Source organism: Mus musculus, chromosome 11, assembly GCF_000001635.26.
Source record: "Mus musculus strain C57BL/6J chromosome 11, GRCm38.p6 C57BL/6J".
Taxonomy (NCBI): Eukaryota; Metazoa; Chordata; class Mammalia; order Rodentia; family Muridae; genus Mus; species Mus musculus.
Window position 1 is genome coordinate 107,234,307 of NC_000077.6, and position 23,950 is coordinate 107,258,256.

A 23,950-nucleotide genomic window follows, 5' to 3' on the forward strand; every position below is an offset into this window, starting at 1 on the left:
GGACCTTGTCCACATCCCAGGGACCAGGTCAACAACCCACCTTGTGCACAAATTGTTCCACTCGGGTCTGAAGGCCCCACACCTCGAACTTGACGGTGACCAGCTTGTAGGAGCACATGATGGGTTGATGGTTGTCTCGCCAGCCTTCTCTTAGCTGCCCTCGGCCTGTCTTCTCAGACTTGAAGTGTTTAGGATCCTAGAAAAGACACACCAAACAAGCCGGTATGTTAATACTTCATAGCGTGCGTGGGGCAGCACAGGCCTGTAACCCCAGCTCTTGGCAGGCAGAGGCAGGGTGGTCAGGAGTTCAAGACCACCTCAGTTATATTGAGTCTGAGGCTAGCCTGGGCTACTTGAAACATTGTTTGTTGTTGTTGTTTTAAAAAAAAAAAAGCTATCTATATGAAATGTCCAGAATGGGCAAAATCCACCTAGACAGAAAGTAGGCCATGGTTACTAGGGACTAGGAACAGGGAGGACCATGGAGACTACTAAGGGGAGCACTGATGGGGCTGAAGAGATGGCTCAGAGGTTAAGAGTGCTGACTGCTCTTCCAAGCAATTCCCAGCAACCACATGATGGCTTACAACCATTTGTAATCGGATTGAACACCTTCTTCTGATATGTCGGAAGACACAGCTACAGTGTACTCATATACATATAAATCTTAAAGGGGGGGGGCACTATTTCCTGGGAGGAGCTGGAGAGGCTTGGGAAATGCAGGTAAATACCCTTGCCATGCACGCTTGAGTGCCCAACTTCCATTCCTGGAATCCACATAAAAAGCCCCATGGGAGGCTTGAGAGATGGCTCAGCTGTCAAGAGCACTGATTGCTCTTCCAGGGGATGTGGGTTCGATTCCCAGTCCCCACATGGCGGCTCACAACTGTCTGTCACTCCAGTTCCTGGGTACTGACACCCTCATACAGACGTGCGTGCAGGCGAAACAATACACATAAAAACATTTAAAATGACATTAAAAAAAAGCCAGATGTGGTGGTAAACATCTGTAATCCCAGTATACTTATGGGGAGATGAGACCAGTAACCTATGCAACTGAGGTTGCTGTACAAATGGAGAAACAGAAGACCAAGCAGGTAGGAGGGACAATGGCCTCCTGAAAGCTGTCTACTGACTCTATGCTCACACACGTATGCACACGCACGCACACATGCACACACATGCAGGCTTAAAGAAATAAAGCTAATAGCCTGGTCTAGCGATGGTATTCATGGTGGAAGACATCTTTATGCACAATCTGAAACTGTATCCCTGCATGGCCACTCAGATTTAGCTCGGAATAAATGACCTCTTATTCCGGTTTCACACTGACAAGGCAGGGCCTCTGTCCTTCCTCTGTTGCTTCTCTTTTGAGAGTCTGTCTGTGGCACTTGTCAGCTGAAGATACAACTACATACAACACCATGCTGGGAGGTGGCTCAGATGGTCGAGCGCTTGCCAGCACTCATGATGTATTCTGCAGGAGCAAGCAAGAGCTCTAACCACTGAACAACCCTGCCAGGACATCATTAACTTTCCCCAAGGCTTCTTTCTCCCTAGCTAGCCCTTCTTTTTCTGCCCATCTCTCCTATTTTTTTTTTCCCTTCAGGAGCCTGTCATGTGTAGCCCAGGTGTTCTGGTCACCCCCCACAACATTGTGACCCTTCTGGAGCACGGAGGGTTCTCCTAGCTAAAGCTCCAGCACACCATGGGCATCCACAAACCCAGTTCTTTACACCACTATGGCAAAGCCTTTATGCCATCTCTCCAGTCTCAAGGTATGATTCTTGATGGCTCCACACACACACAAAAAAAATTTAAATTATAGTAGGCTATTATGAATCAGAGTTTGGGGAGAGGTTGTATGTGAATGAGAAGTCTACTGTATTACCACAGCCAGAAGGTAAAGTCTGTAAAAGCTAGTAGCTCGTGTGTTAAGGTCAGAGGAAAATCCAGGACTCAGTTCTTTCCTTCCCCGACATGGATTCTGGAGCTCAAACTCAGTTCCTCAGGCTGGGCAGCAGGCGCCCAGAATAGAATGTCCTAAGTGGACAGTGATACTCTGGTTTTATGTCCTCAATTTACTAGACAAAGACACCGAGACTTGTGAAAAAAAAAATCAGATATTTCACCTGAAGATCACACCAGGCCAGTGTTCTTTCTGCCACATTTACTTTCAAAATTAAATAGCCTTTTTTTTTTCCTCTTTTTTAAACATAACTCAGTCCTGAAGAATCGATTAACAGTTGGGCTTTGTATGGGAACAGGATGTTCCCCACCCAAGACTGGTGTCATATCTATAGCTGATAATTTCGTCTAGTAAATCTCTAATGTGGCCTATAATTAGAGATTCCCGTTCCAAGTGCTGGAGAGAGGTACAGAAGGAAGGCTTCCACAAAGATACCTTTGATCCAAACTCTGAATCAGATGTGAATGGACAGTAGTGAGCCAAGAAAAGGTGCTTGTGTGTGTACACATGTGTCTACGTGAGTGTGTGTTTGTGCATGCATGTGTGTGTGTACCCATATAAGCCAGCAGGTATAACTTGACTTAGCTTAGACACACACCATACGTGCAGGTGAAGGTCAGAGGACTTTGTGGTTCTCTTCTTCACCATGTAAATGGGTCAAATGTAGGTCACCAGGCCTGGCAGCAGATGCCTTTACCCACTAAGCCATCTTATCAGCCTGGCTATTAGGGCTTATTTGTTTGTTAGCTTCTTTCTGTCCCCCCACCCCAAGACAGAATTTTTCTGGGTGTCCTGGAACTGCTTCCATAGACCTGGCTGGCTTCAAACTCACCGAAATCTGCCTGCCTCTGTCTTCCAAGTGCTAGGATCAAAGGCAGGAGCCACCACTGTCTAAGCTAGGTTATTAGCTTTTTTTAAAAAAAGCATTTATTTATTTTATGTATATGAGTACATTGTAGCTATCTTCAGACACATCAGAAAAGGGCATCGGATTCCATTACAGATGGTTGTGAGTCACCATGTGGCTCACATGTGGGAATTGAACTCAGGACCTCTGGAAGATCAGTCAGTGCTCTTAACCACTGAGCAATCTCTCCAGCCCAGTTAATTAGCTTTTCATAAAAGGACATAATGCTTTGTGTTAGTGTGACCAAGAAGCTGTTGTCTTTATCTATCTATCTATCTATCTATCTATCTATCTATCTATCTATCTATCGACAGACAGGGTTTTATTCTGTGGTCCAGGCTGACATGGGGACTGTGGCAATCCTCCTCCCTCAGCTTCCTGACTGCTGGAGTCCAATACACTGAAAATTTTGTGCAGTGGCTGGTGATTCCCCAAAGGGTATGCGAAGTGCACGCCTTTGCCCCTGGAAACTATAAGTATGATGTGATTGGAAACCAAGGTCTTTGCAGATGTAATTAAGCTAAGGATCTTTAGATGAGATCATCCGGGATTAAATGGATGGGCCCTAGGTCCAATGACAAGTGTCCTTGGAAGAGACAGATGGGAGGACACAAAGAGAGTCACTTGGGGACAGAGGCAAAGATTGGAGTTGCTCAGTTACAACCCATGACCTCCTGTAGGAACTAGAAGCCAGAACACCCTCTGGAGAAGCCGTTTTCAACCTGTGGGCTAGGGGTTGAATGACCTTTGCACAGGAGTTATCTAAAACCATCAGAAAATATTTATATTACAATCCATAACAGTAGCAAAATTACAGTTATGAAGTAGCAACAAAAATCCTGTTACAGTTGGGATCACCATGACATAAGGGACTGTACTGAAGGGTCATAGCATTAGGAAGGTTGAGAACCACTGCTCGAGCCTCATCCTGAGCTCAAGACCAGGACAGAGACTTCTAGGGAAGAAGTGTAGGTGGAGCAAGGTCAAGGTCCCAGAGCTTGGCTTGAACTGGACTTGGGCACTCAGAATCTTAAAACATCTAGGTTTAGCCACTGCTATTAGATATAAACAGATAAGGAGCCTGAAACTCAGACATGATCAGCAATATATCCAATACTGTCCCCTCATCCCTGGGTCCAGGTGTTTAACTCACCACGAATACCTCCCCACCCCGTTCACTGATGAGATTTGACTACAGGAAGAAGTAGGCAAGAGACTCTGGTGAGTTCCTGGGTCTTTTTTGTTGTAATGACACCATCTAGGAACCAGGGTCAGGACCCTACAGCAGCTTCTGTGTAGCCATTTCCTCTAAACTGAAACATTCCCTCTTTGAGGCAGGAGAGAAGTCTGAGCAACTTGCACAACCCCGGAAACTCAAGAAACTTACAAGGTTCAGAGAATTCAGAAAGTTACAAGGTTCTGTAACCAGAAACAATTGTTGCAGAGTAGAGCCTTTTCTGCCGGTGCAGCTGATAGCCAGCTATGTGTGGATCTCCAGCAATGCAGCTTGAGAGAGCCATCACCCATGCTGGGATGGGCTTTTGGTGATGCAAGCTGCTTTTGAGTGACCTTCTAAGTAACTCCTCATTCATAGTCTATAAGTAACTCCACCCAACCAAGAGATTTGGGTGCATCCCTTTCCTCAGTCTGTCACCGGTGCTCTACCTGGGGAGAAGAGACGTTTGTTCTCGTCTAGCCAGGCTAAATCGGCTACAGCCTTAATTTTCCAGCCTCCATAATTAAGAAAGAAACGATTACTGTTTCAAAGCTACTCCATCTACAGTCTCCTGTCACAGTAGTCTGAGTGGAGAAAGATACAACCCTTACCACAGGAGGACAGGACATTTCATCTGAAATCCTGGCATAGTCACTTAAAGGAGATCCACAAGGTGGGGTGGTGTTCATAACTGTCCTGTGGAGTCACCACAGGGCTCTGAGTGTAAACTGATGCTCTCAGCACGGAACACCGAAAGTGCCCAATGCTTGCCTTCATCACAGAGTCACACAGACATGAAGCCCATGAAACAGGCTATCATGTGGTTTTCTCAGCTCACAACAAGCACTGAAGAGGAAACACAGGCAGCTGCTGGCCCACCTGGCTACCTATAATCCTGTAGTCAACCTTGTAGGAAAAGAAGCTCAAATACAAACATGACTACACAACCGAATAGAAGTTTCCTTTGGGGAGTTATAGACTGGCTGAGCACTCCTGTTTTTAGGAAGTTGGTACCTGTCTGGGTCTGTACTTCAAGAGAAGGTTGTATTGTTTTGTTTTAGACAGGGTTTCACTATGCAGCCTTGGCTGTCTCTACGTAGACCAGGCTATCCTGGAACTCACGGAGATCTGCTTGTCTTTACCTCCTGAGTGTTGGGATAGGTTATACCATCATGCCTAGCCTCCAGAGAGGGGCTGATAGTTGTTACTGGAACACAAATTATTATTGGTGAGACACATGGTCAAGGTCACATGGGAGTGTTCAGTGCCCACACACTATGTATCACTACTTGCTCTATGGGCTGTTTGTTGAATGGGCTTTACCTGAGGACATCACTCAGGAGCCACCCAGAGATGTCTCTTCCCTGGCATCCACTGATCAGGTACTTCCTGACACAGGATGGGTTCATATTGAACACCCCAAAAGGTGACTTGCAGGTATGTTTGGGTGTGATGAAAGTCACCCCTAGCTATCTGTTCTTTGTCCTTCCTGGAATCTGTCAAGTTGGGGTGGGTGGAGCTCTTCTCCTAGGTGGGGCACTTGGGTATTTTGTGTTCTGTTACTGAGGGCTTAGATGATGGAGATTTGCTGTCTTAGTGTGGAAGCAGACATCCGAAATGATCAAGGTGTCATGCCTGCCGCCTTTGTCTTCCTCAGCGTCTAGGGGTTTTGCTGGCCCTCTTTGACATTCCTGGGCTTATAAAGCACACCTTGGGAGTGATCACAGGCAATATTCCCCTGTGTGTCTATACCATCTCCCTTCTGTGCAGTTCTGCCTTTGTGTCCTCACATAAAGGACACCAGTCATATGGGCTCAAGGCCGACCCTAGTGACTCTAACCAACCCACACATTACAGTTCTCTAGCTTCAGTTCACACACATAAATGCTACAAGTAAGACTTTGATGGCTTACTTATGTATTCATTGAGAAAGGGTGTCTATTTATACAGCCCTGGCTGTCCTGGAACTTACAAAGTAAGACCAGGGTGTCCTGAATTCACAAAGATCTACTTGCCTCGGCCTCCCAAGTGCATTATCACGCTGGCTTTAGATCTTCTCAGATGGGCACCATTAAACCCATACCAAGGGTCATAGAAGAATGTAATAGTTTCTGTTGTTACGTGACACAATATCTGTTAGAAGTTGATTACAAGAGGGAAGTCTTCTTTTAGCTCTCAGTTCAGAGTGTCTCCATTCATCATGATGGGAGCAGCATGAAGGTGGGAGGCTCCTCCCAGATTCGCCAAACACAAGGCAGAGAAAGACCCAGGCCAGACCCAGAAGTGGATATAACTCCACCCACTAGTGAATCTACTTTTATAGGTGAAGCCTCCACATCCGAAAGGTTCCACAACCTCCCGCAGAACACTGCCACCAGCTGAGCCTGTGGGCAACATCTCGCATTCAAACCGGATGAGAGAGATTAGTCAGATATCCAGATTTCTGATGTCTCTTCTACCGTTTAGTCACTTGGTCTCGGAGCTTCCCAAACACCACTCTATCTACGAGTGGATCCACTGTGTGATTGGGAAACTCTGCTAGCAGGGCTCTGGCCTGGAGATATGCACTCAGCTCCTCTAGCCCAAGAGCTGACTGCCTAGAGATGGGTAAGGCTGTGTTCTTCTGGCCAGGGGCTTCTCCATTCCTCCAGTGGTGAAGTCTCTGGCTCTGGACTCCGCTGGTGTTCTCCAGACCAGGCAGATGGTAAATTGAACACTTGCAGTTAAAGCCCATCTATCTAGAGAGGGCTGAGCTGGTGCCAAGGCAATTTCCCCAGAACTTGGCTCGCCACTCCTTCCCCTTGGCACATCTGTAGAAGGTTTTCCCTCTACTAGGTCAGCAATACCTGGAGGCATTGGTATCTCACACCAGGACAAGCCTACAGAGGCAATGCTGAGGAATTAGGCTTTCAGGAGCCCATGGGAAACTGTTCCTGCGTGACTTTATTAAACTCACATCTGGAAAGTGCAAAGAGAAGCCCACAGAAGATCTTGGCCCAGCTACAGGAGAGCTTGCATCTGGGAAGTAATACTATTAGCCACATTAGATGAGATATAACGTCTCCATGATTAATTACACCTCCAGTCAGAATCACAAAGGACAATAGCCAACAGGGGCTTGCCCTGCTAATTGAAATGATAAGTTTTTGATAAACGTTAAATATAAAAAGGCTAAATGGGAACCCCAGCCGGGAATTGCTATATTATATAATGATAATACTTAGCCCCAAAGTAGAGAGGAAGTAATGAAATACAAATTCCATGCTAGATTTTCTTTTTCTCCAAGGTCACTCCAAGGTGATGGCTAATAGTGATTAGCTTGACAGGCTCTAGTTCACCTTGGAGGTAAACCTCTGGGCGTGTGCATAAGGAATTTTCTAGGATAGGTTAATTAAGGTGGGAAGATCTCTTTTAACTGCTGGATTGCATAAAAAGGAGAAAGCAAGGTGAGTACCAGCGTCCAACTTCCTCTTCCCAGCTGTGAATGCCCACGTGACCAGCTGCTTGCTTCATATGCCTACCACCGTGCCAGGATGGACGAAACGAACCTTCAGACTCTAAGCCAAAATAAGTCCCTCCCTTCTGTGAGCTGCCTTTGTTACGTGGTTTGTCACAGCAATGAGAGAACAACCAGCACAGCTTCCAGTGCTGTTACAGTGGGCTTTTTCAGGCAGGGTCTGGCTGTGTAGCCCAAACTGATGTGGGACCTGTGATCCTCCTGCCTCAGCCTCTAGAATGCTGGGATCATTTTCCACCCATGAATGGCTATTTCACTGGGAAGAAGTTTAGCCCAAAATTTAGTACAGGGTTTCTTGAACTTAAAATCCTACAAGAGGTACATAAACACTTTTAGAGACTATTGTCCTAGAGGAGGGAATGCTAAGTGATCCTATTCATATGAGATGTTCAAGACAGAATGTAGATCAGTGGGTTCCCAGGGATGAGGGAGAGGTGGGGACATATCCGTCAATATATTTTTAAATTACATTTTATCTATATCCATCCATCGATCTATCGATCTGTCTCGGATGTGTGTGTGTGTGTGTGTGTGTGTGTGTGTGTGTGTAGATGTGCCATGGTGCAAATGTGGAAGCCAGAGGACAATTCGCAGGAACTGACTCTATTCTTCCATCTGTGTGGGCTCCAGGGATCAAACTCAGGGCATCAGGTTTAATGGCAAGCACTTTTACCTATCGAGCCATCTCCCTGGCTAAATGCATGATTCAAACCGTCTCCTCTAAATGGGTGAATCCTTGGGTCTGAGATCCGTAGTTCACAAAAATCATACTCGGGAGTTTTCAGAGCACGCGTACTTGAGTGCTAAGTGAAGACTTGACTTAAAAGGTCAGCCATGATAAGTCAGTTTCCAAAAAAAAGAGAAGAACAGGCCTAAGTGGAAGTCATGGCTGGAAGGGTCAATTCTTGCTTTGTTAGCAGTTAGCACCCAAAGTGCTATTTTTAAGGCCTTTGCTCTCGGCACCAGAATGTACCGCAAACACAGCGATTTATGCCATCCCCCTGCAAAGCGACTCGGCTAGAACAAGTTGGCTCTTAAGTTTTGTCTGGCACGTAGAGAGCTAGAGAACAAAAGTTCCTGTGGTGGGGGGGGGGGTGCCTCGGCATGTGCTCTACACCTGTCCCAGTTAAAATCTAGGGCTAGAAACATTCAAAACTCACCATGCTGAGAAGAAAAGAAAGAGTGTGAGGATGGGGACTTGGGATAAACACTACGAAAGAACTGAACACTCCGCAAAGACCACTCACTACTGATGCTTTCTGATGCTTTCCATGGGTGGGGCTCAGAAGAGAGCCAAGGATGGAAGAAAGGGAAACCAGCATATGGGCTGTGTGACAAAGATTGACTCCAGAGCCGGTGCCAAGCACGTCATACACAATTTCACTTAATCCGTGAGATGTCATTGTTATGATAAAAGGACTGGGCCTTTGTCTGTGGCTCCTGGGATGGTGCTCCTATAGTTGCTGGAATTTCCCAAGCCAGAACTGTCTTTCCCATCTATCCATCAGGAATCCCTTCCAACATGCCCTCATCTGAGTTAATGAGGTGGACTGAGTTGGAGCTCTCGTACAAAAGGGGGACTGGTTATCAGAACAACAGAGTGACAGAATACCCCGGCCACTGGTCTCTAGAAAACAGGGGAGTGCTGGAGAGCCAGATCTGTAAAAACTTTTAAACAATAAGACTGGTGTGGCGGTTAAGAGAGAGTCCAAAGTTATTTCTGTTGGGTGCTTTGTTACAACAACAAGACAAGTGGCAGAGGTGTTCCCCTTTAGGAGGAGAATAGGCAAATTTTGGGGCTTCTATTGCTATCCTCCTCCCAGATGAAGTATCAATAAAATGCTTTAAAAACTTGAATATAGTAAGCAGAGAGATCCTAACCCTTGAATTGTGTCCTTGCCACCGACCATGTTTAAAGCAGCATGAACCCTTCACCAGACGCCAGCAATAGACTCTTGGCCATCCTGGTCTCTAGAACTGTGAGTAACTAAACTTCTATTGTTAATAAATTAACTGCTCCGTGGTCTTCTGAGATAGCATAAGAAAATGAACTAAAGGTAGGCACCATCCTGGGACCTGAAGGAACAGATTGCCAAAACTTGGCATAACGTTGAATTTGCGCTCTAAGGTTTCTTAGAGATGCTGAATCAGACACGCTGCATTTGGAATGAGGTTAAACCAGAAGAGAAGAAAGAACATATTTTTTGGTAACTCTTTGCAGCACAAATGGCTTTAGTTTCTGAAGCATCTTGATGAGGTTGCAGAGGGTTTTGAGACTCAAGGAACTGGGGCTGTCATCAGAATCACACTTCTGCTTCTCTCCTGGATGCATGCTGCTGACTGAAAAGCACCACGCACACAAACAAACTTCCCGAGTGCCACTCATGGCAGCCACGGGCCAGAGGCACATGCTTGCCTCAAACCCATCTCCAATGCTGCGATGGTTAGTTTTCTTTATTTTTCAGAGATTTAGTTTTTGATATCTTTCCTTGTATATGCTAGGAATGGAGTGAGGGTCTCTGGAGGACCAGCAGGATTTTAACTGATGAGCCATCTCTCCAGCCTCATTAGTTTTTATGGTCAACCCGACATAGCCTAGAATCAGTTGGGAAGAGAGTCTCAATTGAAGAACTATCCAGATCGGGCTGGCCTGGGAGCACACCTGTGGAGGACTGTCTTGACAATCCAGCCAACTGTGGGCAGTGTCATCCCCTAGACTGCAGGTGCAGAATCGTATGAGAAAGGAAAAGGCAGGCACGTCTGCGCGCATTCATTGCTCTCTGCTCTCGACAGCAGATCCTATGACAACTGCTTCAAGTTCCCACCACGGTGACTTCTCAGCTACAAACCCCTTTCTCCTCTAAGTTGCTTTTAGTCGGGATACTTATCACAGGAGCAGAAACAAAGCCAGGATAAGCATTTACTGTATGCCAAGGACCAAGGTCATTGTCTTGCCTCGATAGCATCTCATTTCATTTTTACATCCATACCCCCAAAGGGAAGGGAAGATGGACACCAGATAATGATGTGTGATGGGTGTGGTCTTCTCCGTGTTCTCACAGAGCCAGGCCCCTTGTCACGTGAGAACAGAAGATGCGAACTTAGGCGCAAATGATGGTCTTTAGACTGTCTTTAGCACAGATCCCTCTACAACAAGCTGAACTCTTTCTTGGACTTTGGCCTATGTGTATGTTTGTGTGCAAGCACTTGCGTGTATAGGCCAGAAATCAATATCAGGAGTCTTATTCAATTGTCCTTTATTTTAAAGACAGAGACTCTTATAGAACTAACAGACAGGCTGTGGTGCTCGCCAGTGAGTCCTAGGATTCTTTTCTCTACCTCTGGATTTTTGGGGTTATAGGCACATAGCAGCAGTCTGGCTTCATCTTAAAAAGCATGGTGGGAGAGGGTAGCTCAGTGGATAAAGGTGCTCGCTGCCAAGCCTGAAGACCCGAGTTCAATCCTGGAAACACGTATGGTGAAAAGCGAGAACCGATTTCCACAAGTTATCCTCTGATCTCTAAGTATAAGGACACATACATTAAATAAATAAGTGTAGTGGAGAATGATCGAAGATACCTGACACTGGAAACATATAGATGCACACAGAGAGGAAGACCTGACTCTTCAGAAACATGGGAACAAACAGAAGAGAAAGAATGGACACACCTTTAAGACCATGAACAGGACAATGAATTGACATCATGCTAAATGGAGTTTGGCTGCTCATGGCTGCAATCCTGACACTGAGCGCTTGAGACAGGAGGAGGGTTCAAAGTTTAATGCTAGCCACTTAAACTTCACTCTGTTTTAGGAGAAACAGAATGAGGAAGCTAGAGAGATTGCTGATTGGCTAAGGGCAGCAGCTGCTCTTGCAGAGGACCAGCGATTGATTCCTAGCACCCTGGTCAGGTGGCTCACAACCTCGTGTAATTCCAGGAGATTGGACGCCCCCTGCTGGCTCCCATGAGCACCTGCACACACACAACACTCCTTTACGAAGTTCAACCCCGTTCTCCCACAGGTGAATAAAATCTTTAAAAAGAAAGAAAAGGCAGCACATTATAGAGCCATTTCACATCTACTAGATGTGTGAGGGGCTCAGGAAGATGGTGTGCGAGATAAAGTGTATTGTGAAAGGCAAGTACAGCACACACTGAGTCTACAATAATGCTATGTCTATACTCTGCTCAGGGACAAACACCACAAACACGACTTCAACAACAGCCTGGTTTGGGATGAGGGATGTTAGTTTTGTGATAATCACGGGATGGTAGTTCTTCCTTATGAACACAGATCTCATGGAACCCAGGCTGGTTTCGAACTTGCTATGTAGCATAGGCTCTCCTATGTTGATCCCTGGGGAAATGACATCTGTATGGTTGTTCTAGCTGTGACGAACCAGGGAAGGGAGCTGAGACATGTTCTCAGGGTTGTCTAAGACTGACTGCTCAGGCTACGTCCAGACTACCAAAACTAGTCTGCCTTCATGGCTCCCTCCCTCCCTCCCTCCCTCCCTCCCTCCCTCCCTCCCTCCCTCCCTATGCCAAAAGATGACTACCAAGACCAGCCTGCTTGCCTGCCTCCCTCCCTCCCCACTACCTTCCTACATACCCATGCCTACAGGTGACCACCAAGAACTGGCTTTCTTCTGTCCTTCCCTCCCTCCCTCCATTCCTCTCTCTTCTCTCTTTTTTTTTTCTATGCTAGGGATGGAACCAGGGTCTCTGCACATGGCAGACGTGACAAACACCACGTTACGGAGACAGACGCAGCCCCAGCTTAGACTCTAACAGCATTAGTGTTACCCAGCCCCTGGTGAGGGTAGGGCTCAGGTCCAGCAATGCAGCAGCTGTTGGGGACCCGTCCCTTCAGTATCCCTCCCTTGATGGCTCCCTACCCCTGGGTCCCAAGATTCTCACAGAGGACCCCTATGGCCATGGGCACTTCTCTCTTTCCCCAAACTGAGCAAATTGTGACCCCTCTTATTACCCCGGAGGCTCTGGGAAGACAATTCCCAAACAGCTTCATTCTCTCAGAAACAGATGGTGATGTCGGGGAGAGGCAACCACCACCACCCACCACACCACCACAATAACAAGTTTAATTTAACTACTCATCTCAGCATGAGGTAGCTGTGTCCAACAAGGACCTTTGGAGGTAACTGAGAAGCTAAAGTACTCTTAACCACGAAGATGCAGACCCAGATGAAAGTATTTTAATTTGAGAGAGCTGAGAGGTTTGGAAGGGTGCAGCTAAGGACGGTAGTATTTACTCATCTGGTGTCTCTATCTCCTTTCTGGGGGCCTGTCCTTAACAAACAGCATTTAATCTCTCACCCTTGACAGTTATTGGAAAAGTTAGACGTCTCTCTCTGTTCCCTGCTCTCTCCCTTAAGAGTGGAGTCAACAGACGTTTTAGATTGCTACGAATGATGAACCAGCTGCCAAGGATGCTCTGGGCCAGGAAGACTATAATCCAGGGACCTGGAGACCAAGTTTTCAGAGTCACCTTAGTCCAAGGAGAAAGTCCTAAATCAAATTCCATCTAAAGACCCTCTCTGCTCCAGCACATTTTCCACTGTACACCAGGGGTACACACTGCTAGGACAGTGTGTGTGTGTGTGTGTGTGTGTGTGTGTGTGTGTGTGTGTGCGCGCGCACGTGCACACCCTACCTCATTCATTTTACTTGGGAACTGATTTTGGGTGTTCTAGGAGAATAGTAAAGGCTCTTAATGGCTGAGCCCTGTAAGACCCTTCTTTATTGCTATTCAAGTTCAAAATCTAAACTTGCTTACTAAAATGACTAAGTTCTGTCATCAGACGAATGCTTTTACATTCCCTAAGAAGACATGGAGAAGCCGGGCGTGGTGGAGCATGCCTTTAATCCCAGCACTTGGGAGGCAGAGGCAGGCGGATTTCTGAGTTCGAGGCCGGCCTGGTCTACAGAGTGAGTTCCAGGACAGCCAGGGCTACACAGAGAAACCCTGTCTCAAAAAAACAAAACAAAACAAACAAACAAACAAACAAACAAAAAAAAAGAAGACAGGGAGAGAAATTTCCTTCATATGAAACAAGAAGCCAAGATCAAAAGGTAGCAGAGAGTTGGGGAGATGCTCGGCGGTCAAGAACACACGATGCTCATGCAGAGGAACTAGGGTTGAGTTCCCAGAATTCATACGGCAGCTCACAACCATATGTAACTCCAGTTCTAGAAGATTCAGTGTCCCCTTCCAGCCCCCTTAGGCACTGCACACATGTGGTCTGTACTTAAACACAGGCAAGACATGCATACACATAAAATAAATCTATAAACAAACCCACAAAGCCCCCAAAAGCAAACAAAAACAAAACCATCACACTACCACTAAAACCACAGCCCCTCTTTTCTCTCCTTTCTCTCTCTCTCCCCCCTTCTCCTCTCTCCCTCTCTCTCTCCCTCCCTCCCTTCTTTTCTGAGACAGGGTTTCTCTATGTAGACCAGGATAGGCTCGAACTCACCGAGATCTGTCTGCCTCTGCCTCCTGAGTGCTGGGATTAGAGGGTGAGCCACCATGTTCAGCACACCCTTCACTTTCTTGACTAGGGAATCTCATTCATTCCTTTTCTCCCCTGCCCCTTAGTACTGGAAGCACATCTGAAACGTAAAAGACACACCCTCCTACATCTGGCTAGCTTGTGTCTCTGGCCAGATGCAGTTGGAGCCAATGAACGTACTGTTTTCTCTGGCCACAGTCATCGTGGAAGGCAAGCCTAGCAAGGGACACACTAAATGACCAGGCAAGAGAGCCATTTGCATCATCTAAGATCTCTGCACTTGTCTTTGAGGCTGCCCAGGGTGGACCAGTTCTGTAGGGTGGGGCTCTTATTACCCTGGAACTGCCACCTTGGCTTTACAGATGGGTCTCTTGGCCTGTGCCCTCTGCACAGTCCCCTGCTTCCTCCACTGGGAACTTCACCTTGAAATCTTGGCAGAGCATCAGAGAGTCAGGATGGAAATCTTGGCAGAAGCAAGAAGCCGTATATCAGCCTCATCGCGAGGGCAGACTGTGTAGAGCTCATTCTCACCCTCTCTGCTGTTTCGCTGGCACTGATGGACCTGGGCATGTGACTTGGCACCAAGAGCTTTCTGAATTCCATAGGCAGCCAGGACTCTGTGTCTGTGCTGCTTGGTAGAGGTGCTCTCTCTGACCTCCCAATTGTGTGTGTGTGCACCCACGAATACCCGGGGGCCCGTCGTCCACACTTGTGTCCTCTTTGACCGTTCTTCACCTTACTGGTCATGTCTCCTGGCGTGCTAGGACATTACTTCCTCAAGCTTGGGGAGGAAGCATTTTACCCATGTAGCCATCTCTCTGCTCCCGTTAAAAAGACCCCACAACAGCCCTGCTTTTCAGACCCTCTAGTTGACATAAGAATGAAACTTGAGGGGCTGGAAGGTTAGTTCAGTGGTTATGGGCATTTGTGCTCAGCACTCACTTCAGGGAGCTCATAGCTGTATGCAGGTCCAGCTCTAAGAGATCTGATGCTGTTTTCTGGCCTTCTAAGGCATCTGTGCGTGTGTGCGCACACACACAGATACAAACACATGAATAAAAAATAAAAAGTAATAAAAGAAGGATGAGCTGGGTCTAAGAGGTGTTGGGAGCTGCTGCTCAGGCTGTGATTTGGGTAGGAAACAGGAACCCTGCAGGATGAGAATTAGCCAGGCCCTTAGGCAGGGCCATCAGCTGGTCCTGGGTCCCTAAAGTGTCCCTCAGATCTCAAATCGTTGTGGCAGTAGGTCTGTCAGCAGCCAGCCAGTGGAAAATTCCCAGCTCTGGTCACCTTAATGGGAGGCTCAGAGGCTTCCAGGGGTAAGTGGGAAAAAGAGACAGAAAGCTTTGGTCCCCTCCTCTAGCCAGGGTGACAGTATGTGGGAGAGTAGACTGGTGGAAAGGCATACCTCAGAAAAACATGGTCTGGATTTATCAGCATCGAAAAAAGAATACACCCTGTGACAGGCTCCCCAACTCCCCCACAACTACAGATCCCCACCCCCACCTCACCCCCTGCTACCAGCTTCTGCCCAAGGTTTCCTGGCTTTAAGATGCTGGAAGGATCAACCACAGAGCTGCAAGAGTAACCCAGAAGTCTCACACTACAGGACAAAATATCTCTGATTCCCAACTGGTAGTTTAATGGCGACAGGTCCATTCTCTTCAACGGCACTTGCTACAAAATTATGACCACCGGAAGGAAATACAAAGCTCTCGGTCTCCCTCACTCCTTCAACAACCATTGAGAGAGCATCCTCTCGGAGCCACTGTGAAAATGGCTGGTGAGATCTGAGAATGGAGAAGCCGTGAGCTTCAGTCTCTGCGAGGCTTGTGTGAAGGGAGAGCTACCATACACGGCCTGAGGGATTTAATGCAATTAGCAGATCTTCAGCCTTTAGTGAAGCAGGAGGGCATCTGCTAAAACCAAGTAAGGCTTTCCCAGATAAACAAATCCCCAAATAGGCAGGTAAAGATCTAAACCACAGGGCAGTCCAGTTTGTAACCAACTAGAATTCATGTTGAAATTAAAAAAAAAAAAAGAGCTGGGCGTGGTGGTGCATGCTTTTAATCCCAGCACTTGGGAGGCAGAAGCAGGCGAATTTCTAAGTTCGAGGCCAGCCTGGTCTACAGAGTGAGTTCCAGGACAGCCAGGGCTGCCCAGAGAAACCCTGTCTCGAAAAATAAATAAATTAATTAATTAAAAAAATTTCTTTATGCGCTTATTTATTTACGTGTGTGTGTGTGTGTGTGTGTGTGTGTGTGTGTGTGTGTGTACGTACGTGGAGTGTGCACAGTGTGGGTGTGGAGATTAGAGGACAACTTGTGGAAGTCTATATTCTTTCGCCATGTGGGGTCTTAGGGCTTGAACTCAGGCCCTCAAGGCTTGGCTGCAAGCACCTTTAACCGTACAACCATCTCAGTGGCCCGGAGTTTACTTTTAATGGGTTTATGCATGACATTAGCTCTAATGAGTATGAAAGAAGAGCTTCAAGGTCCACTCGTTAGAGCTCAAGGACAAATCTGGGCCCCAATAAACACACTATGATTGGCTGCGTGTAGCTGAACAACAAAAATAGCCCTGCATTTGTTGTCATTCCAGGGCTGGGACACTGTTCACAAGCGGGCCACTCAAGTTCCATCAGCAGCCATTAATAAGCTACTAACAGGATATAAATAATGACTGGCATCGACAGTGGCACAGGCGAGTCAGAGGGCGGACTGGCAGGGGACAAGCCAGAGGGGAAGCCGGTCTCCTTCATCCATTCCCAGGCAAGAAGAGAAGCCCTCGGGAAGGTGCCTGCTATTTTAGAAGGATGGTTTCTGGGCCAACATGAACCATCAAAGTTTGGAGGCTTGACTGAGGATTTTCTTTATGTTAAACACCAAAGACAGAAATGTAACGCCGTCTGCGTCCTCACACAGACAGGCTGCTGCATTCTGAGAGGCCAATGTGATGAATGCTTAGCCCCAGGAACCCTGACGTCACGGGGGATGACGTCTGAGTTGAGAGGATAAGGAAGACCAAAAGCAAACAAAGGGCAGCTCGGGGACTCCACTTTGAACTTGGATTAACAAATCCAGAGATGGAGAGAAGGTTCTGTGGTTAGGATCACTGGCTGATTCTCCAGCAGATCTGGGTTCAATTCCCAGCACCCCTATTGCAGCTCACAATCATCCATAAGAACTCCAGGGGATCTGGCGCCCTCTTTTGACCTTTGCAGAAACTGCATGCATTTTGTGTACAGAAAACACCTGCACGCTCGCAGGCTCGTAGACAGGGTTTCTCTATGTAGCCCTGGCTGTCTTGAAACTCACTCTGCAGACCAGGCTGGCCTTGAACTCAGAAATCCGCCTGCCTCTGTCTCCCAAGGGCTTGGATTAAAGGCATGCACCACCTCTGCCCGACCAAAGAATCAATCTTAAAGAACCAGCGAGATGTTGATTCTAAACCAAAGGAACATAAAAGTCACATGGAAGTGTCCTAGGAAAAAAGTGCTTCATCAACCACAGTGGAATAAATGAATGAACAAATGAACGAACGAGTTGCTTCTATTACGGCTACTTACCTCAGACTCTTTGTAGTAGCGTTCTGGAATTTCATCACAGGCGATATCGATGAAGCACACTTCTCTCTCGAGGTCTTTGGCTTCACTGTCAAAAATCTGAAAAGACAGAGCAACACATCCAAGATTAGCAGATGGAATCTTGCTGAGCGCTGGTGGTTAGGACATCCGTGCCTAGGGCAACAGGCACCTGACAGGGCACCTTCCCGTGGCCCCACACCCACTGGCTTTGCCTGCCACAGCATGTGCGAGAATCATGACAGGTTCTTAGTCCTCACTTAGGTTGTGTGGCATCAGAGGCAGGTGTAGGATCTGTCATCGCACGCTGAGGGGGAGATGAAGAAGTGGGCTGTTTTTAGAAGTTCAAGAAAGAGGAAACAAATCTTTTCCAAAAAGCTCTTCCAAAAATTTGAAAACTGCTGAGTTTTGGCAGCTCGTCCAGGCAGAGCCGAGACAAAAAGCAGAGATACAGCCCAAGATTAGAGGACTAAAGTATGAGGACCTTTTTGTTAAATAAATTAAAAAAAAAAGTTATTGCATTTATTTATTTATTGCATTTATTTGTGTGTGTGTGTGTGTGTGGTGTGGTGTGTGTGTGTGTGTGTGTGTATGTGTGTGGTGTGTGTGTGTGTGGTGTGATGTGTGTGTGTGTGTATTTGTGTGTGTGTGTGTGTGTGGTGTGTGTGTGTATGTGTGTATGTGGTGTGTGTGGTGTGTGTGTGTATGTGTGGTGTGTATGTGTGTGTGTGGTGTGTGTATATGTGTGTGTGTGTGGTGTGTGTGTGTGTGTGTGTGTGTGGTGTGTATGAATGCCACAGTGTCTATGTGGAGGTCGGAGGACAAGCTGCTTGAGTTTGCTCTTTCCACCATGTGGGTCCTGGGGAATGGAACTCAGGCTGCCAGGTTTGGCAACCGATGCCTTTACCTGCTGAGCCATCTCACCAGGCCCTCATTAACTTTTATATGTATTTAATTCACAATTCACTCTCATTGCAGGAAACAGAGACAAGCAAAGAGAAAATAAGCCACAAGCCCTTTCCTTTGCCTAGGATTAAATATTTTCTTCTCATAACTTTTCTTTTTGAGACAAGGTCTTTCAACATAGCTCTGCCTGTCCCAGAACTCACAGAGATTCACCTGCCTCTGCCTCCTGAGTGCTGGTACTAAAGGGCTACACTACCACCATCCAGGTGTTTTTCCTTCTTGGGACAGGATTTTATTGTTGCCCAAGCTACCGAATACAACCTTGAGCCTCTGATCCTTCTGCCTCCACCACCCCAGTACAGAGATTGCAGACTTATCGGCCCGCCTGGTCTTCTGAGATACTTAAGACTGAGCCCAGGGGCTCATGTATTAACATAAACAAACACTCTACCAGTGGAGCCCCATCCCAACTCACACATGTATTTTTCATGATCATTTAAGAGTGTGATTTCATTGGTGTGTGATCAGGGTGCAGCGTGGTTAGGTTCTTTAGTTCTAGAACACTTACTAATCACTATACACACCCCATATTTTGGTCTGAAGCGATGAGGCAGCTTCCGAGGATGCTAAGCAGATTAGGTTTGGAGAGCCACACTATCCTTGGAAGAAATCTCTGTACCCTGTCTCATTCCACTACCAGGGAACCCCTTCAGGCTCTTCCACAAATGATGGGCATTTTGAAAAAAAAAAAAAAAACCAAGATGGCAGATGCCTACCAACACTGTCTTGACATGCATTTTAAGCTTAGTGGTCATCCCGGAAACTCTCTGCCAAATGTGCTGTTTGCTCTACTGCCTGTCTTCTCCTTCTTCCTCTATTTTGATGTATATACATGTATGCACAAGCACCATACATGACACGAGCGAGCCAGGGTTTCTCTTTCACTCACCACCTATTTTTGAATCAGGGTGTCTCACTGAATCTGGAGCTCAGCGAACCTTAAGCTAGGCAGGCTGGCCAGTAAGCTGCTGGGACCCTCCTGCATCTCCCAGCACTTCATGCCATCACACATAGCTTCTTATGTTTCTGGGGATCAATGAGTCACTTCCTCTGCCCCCCAACTGCCTACTCTCCTAATATGTTCTAAATTCTAAAATTAGAGGCCTTATGGACAAACGACTGCAGACTGGTCAGGGAAGATGAACCTCCAGCCTGCCCTGAGACGTCTGTGGTACATTTCTCAAAAGCCTGGAAAGCTTGGCTTTCAGATGGACCCAAGTTCCTCCCATGGCCGGTTTCAGTCCAGTGCTTCTGGGCACTCCTACTGCCTGGGATAGACCGGTGGATTGCCTGGAAATGAAACAGACGGTAGGCGAGCCTGTGGAGAAGTTAGTTGCGAAAAACGAGGGATTGTGGGAGTCAGAGTTGGTTTCTCAGTCTCTCAAGAGCAAGCCAAGAGGAGAGAAAGACAAAACAGAATGCCTGAGGGGACGGGGCTTTCTAGACAGTAAGTTACAAAAGAAACAGTGTGGTTTGACATTCTCTGGTGCAATCTATGGGATGTAAAGGAAAGGAAGCAGGCAGGTGCTAAGAGGGCCACTGGCAAGCTGTGTGGTTTTAAGGAATGTAATTGTGTGTGTGTGTGTGTGTGTGTGTGTGATTAATCAGGTGTCTTCTGTCATTATCAACTTTCCTATTGTCTGTCTTTTTAAAGATGAATTAATTTAGCAAGTATGTGTGAGTATAGGCTGTGGAGGATGTCAGGTGTCCTCGGTCACTCTCTGGCTCACTCACTGATCCTGGAGGGAGGCTGGTGGCCTACAAGTTCTGGTGATCCTCCTGTCTCGACGCCCCCCACACAGCTGGAGTTACAGGCGCGAATGACTATGCTTCCTTAATTACTTGGATGCTGGGATTTGAACTCAGTCCCTCCCTAGTTTGAATAGCAGGTGCTTTTACTGGCTGAGGCCCCTCCCTAAGATCCCTAACTTTATCTTTTGAGACAGGGTCTCTCACTGAACCTGGTTCTTATCCATTTGGCTATTGGCTGGCCGGTGGGTTCCAGGGACCCTCTTTTTTCTGCCACGTCACCCAAATACTGGGATTACAAATGTATGCCATTACACCTGGTTTCTATGGAGTGCTGGGGATGTGAAGGCGCGTCTTCTTGCTTGTGTGGCAAGTACTTTATTGACTCAACCATTTATTTCTCCAACTGTAATTAGAAGATGAAAAAAAAAAGCACTCACGTTACGTTCCTGCTTCTTGACTCTAAGGCTAGGACCCTGTGAGCATTTCCTCTCTCGAGCAAGTAGTACTCAAGCCCTGCCAATAGGGGGCGATAGGGAGATGCTACTGGGGAAAGGTTGGTCTCTTTCAGACTTGAATCCTGGAGGGTGTGTGTAGTCTGTGGGAAAGGATGTTGTTCTGCCTTGCTGCGTGCCTGGAGGGTCGTTACTCAATGACCTTGCAGTCCTGGCAGTGGGCCCAGGAACCACTTCGCTCTGGCCCTCCTGATGCAGGCTCCATGTGCATTCTAGCTTCGCACTGGTGGTAGTGCGCGCCAACTCCCTTGGCACACCTGGCCTCTAACCTCACCTTGCCTGTGTCCCAGAAGACTTCGTGGTGTTCAGTAACTGGCACCTAGCTGTGGTTTAGGGAGCCTAAGGAACTCCTTTGCCATCCTGGGTGTGTGTGTGTGTGTCTGTGTGTGTGTGTGTGTGTGTGTGTGTGTGTGTGTGAGACAGCCACACCTTCTCCAGAGATGTCCGCATCTGACACCTCAGCCATGGAGAACGGGTCCTTTAAACGTCCCTCCTTCCTTGGGCACTCTCAGCTCTACAGTAACCTTTATGCTCTTGCCCTATCTTGGTAGCTGCCTCTATCAGACATTAGTAACTCCTGATATTAAGTTCCTCCTGTTCAAATAACTGTGATCTCTGCCTTCTGCTTGGGCCCTAGCTGATACTCACTGCATTCAAGTGCTGGGTCTGGCTTGGAGAAATACAGGGATGGTGAGGGCTGCATTCCTGCCCTGGAAAAATTACCAAGGCTGTTCCCAAAATAAAAGGCAGAATAAAGAACGCACTATAGACGAAGGAAATGAACACACTGTAAACCTAGGGGGAGGAGGCATGAATAAAACTTCTATTATATATTCCCAATTTTCAGAAGAGGAAAATTGAGGTTCAAAACTGTAAGGTCATAGAGTCAGTCAGCAACAAAATTGAGAGTGCAGGGCATGGCTCCCAGATCTCCCATTAGGCTCCCCATGAGGGAAGACTCATTTTTCACTGCCCTCTGAGAAGACCAGCGCTAGCCCAAAGTACTTCTTGTTTCCTTCTAGGAAGATGACCCTGGAGTCTGACTACTCATAAAATATATGTTCTGGCCACCGTGGAGTGTTCACTAATGCCTGGCTCAGTAGCTCAGGTGTTCTATCAGGAGCTAGCTTTGTCCAATCTCCAGTCTCTTTTAATAACAAGATGCTTAGTTTGTGCCAAAGCCCCTGAAATACCAAGTGTGCGGAAGTCCGCATGACTTTGGCTCTGCAGTCAATACTTCTGGGTAGGATTCTAGTGCCTGAACTCAGGAACTCAAGTGAGGGCAACATTTTCAGGTGTGAGACATTAGCGAGCCAACGTTTCCAAGGAACAGTATGCTATGCTCTAGCGTTTAAGGTTTTACGAGAAGCCTCTATGTAGTCAATAAATCTAAAGAGTGAGTCAGAGAACAGATAAGAAAGATATCCCTCCATGTGCATGAACACCTGCACGCATGTCTGTTATACACATCAACATGTACGCACATACACACGTGTGAACACACACACACACACACACACACACACACACACAACCACTTTAGGAAATGCATGCTTGAGAATTTTGTCTAATGAAGCTGAAAAGATTTATATACAAAGATTCTCAACACTGTAACGGCAAGGGAGGAAAGTTAGAAATGGAGGGAGCAGGTTTGCATACTTCACTGTGGAGGCACAGCCAAGGGAGTGAGGATGGTTCTGTGTGGTCAGCTCCTTTCTGTCACACAGTCCTGACTGGAGTGTGCTCTGGCTTACTTTCTGTGGCTGTCTGTCCGTAAACAGAATGTGTGCCGTTCCCAGCAGTCTGGCTTTCTCCTGGAAAAGGACCGTCTTCCCAGAGTTTTGTATTCTCTTGTTTCATTTCCAAATTTTATGATTTTTTTTTTTTTTTTTTTTTTTGGCATGGGGTTTGCAGCCTAATGGAAGCAGTGCAGAAATCCAGATGCATGGGTTCCATTCTTGGTATTAGCAACTTCTATGGTTTAAGGTCCAAACTCAGAGGCTCTGTGTGTGTGTGTGTGTGTGTGTGTGTGTGTGTGTGTGTGTGTGTAGGGTGTACCTTAATGTTAGCATGCATGAGAAACAGTGAGATTAATCTCTACTCCCCAAAGGAGAAACTTTCCTAAGCATAGATGAGAAGTCTTTGTACTGTCATGCAATCTCTCTGTAAACATAAAAGTATTCTAAAAAATAAATTGTATTATGTTTAAAATTGAGGTGTAGGTAGAAAAAAAAGGGGGTCAGCTATTCTTTGATACCAAACCTCAAAAGAAGATATTTCGGCTCCTCACATAAACGGCACACAGTATCTACCTAAACCTACATCTTTCCACGAAATAAATCATTCCCACCTGCTTTTTGTTTGTTTGTAATTTCCTGTCGTATGTTGAGGCTATGAGCGGAGGCAGTACAGAGATGGCGGATTGGTAGGGATTTTGAGAAAGACCTACCGGACATTTCACTTTATGCTTTAGATACAATTGAAAGGACACAGAGGCCCAGCCAAGCCACTGTTCAGCATCTGGGATGTGATTAATTAAGACATACCGAGAAAGGGCAGTGAGGAGGGACGCTAAAGCATAATGCTGCTTTACTGCTGCCTCTCCGCTCCTGTCTTCGCCTTACTCCTGTCACTGGTATAAAATATCCTGATGATAAGCAACTTCGGGGAGAGAGGGGTTTATTTTAGCTCATAATTCCAATTTACAGTCCATCTCTGCAATTTATAACCCGCTACTGCGGAGAAGTCAGGGTATCAGGAGCCCGAGGCAGCTCCTCACATCACATGCGCGGGCAGGGACAGAGGGAACGCATGCGCGCTTCGTGCTCAGCTAGCCTTCCCTATTCTGCATGCTCCAGGGCCCCACACCGGGACATGGCGCTGCCCACTTTCAGCCTGGGTCTTTCTGTATGAGTTAAGACCGTACAATAACCCACCACCGACCCACTCACAGGTCAATCTGGTCTAGACAATCCTTCGGTGGGTTGGTA

General features: G+C 46.9%; 1 protein-coding gene across 5 annotated transcripts in view; it reads right to left on the reverse strand.

Annotated features, from left to right (window-relative positions):
- Pitpnc1 (phosphatidylinositol transfer protein, cytoplasmic 1) overlaps nt 1-23,950 on the reverse strand; it is a 262,829-nt gene that overhangs the window by 26,415 nt on the left and 212,464 nt on the right. For all 5 annotated transcript variants that reach the window (NR_153311.1, NM_001359616.1, NM_145823.2 and 2 more), the window contains exons 6-7: nt 17,716-17,811; nt 41-196 (exon numbers count right to left, since the gene is read on the reverse strand). Coding sequence is in view for 4 of the 5 variants with exons in the window: in NM_001359616.1 (NP_001346545.1) it covers nt 41-196; nt 17,716-17,811 (252 nt within the window). In the remaining variant the exon portion in view is untranslated. The remainder of the gene's footprint in view (nt 1-40; nt 197-17,715; nt 17,812-23,950) is intronic.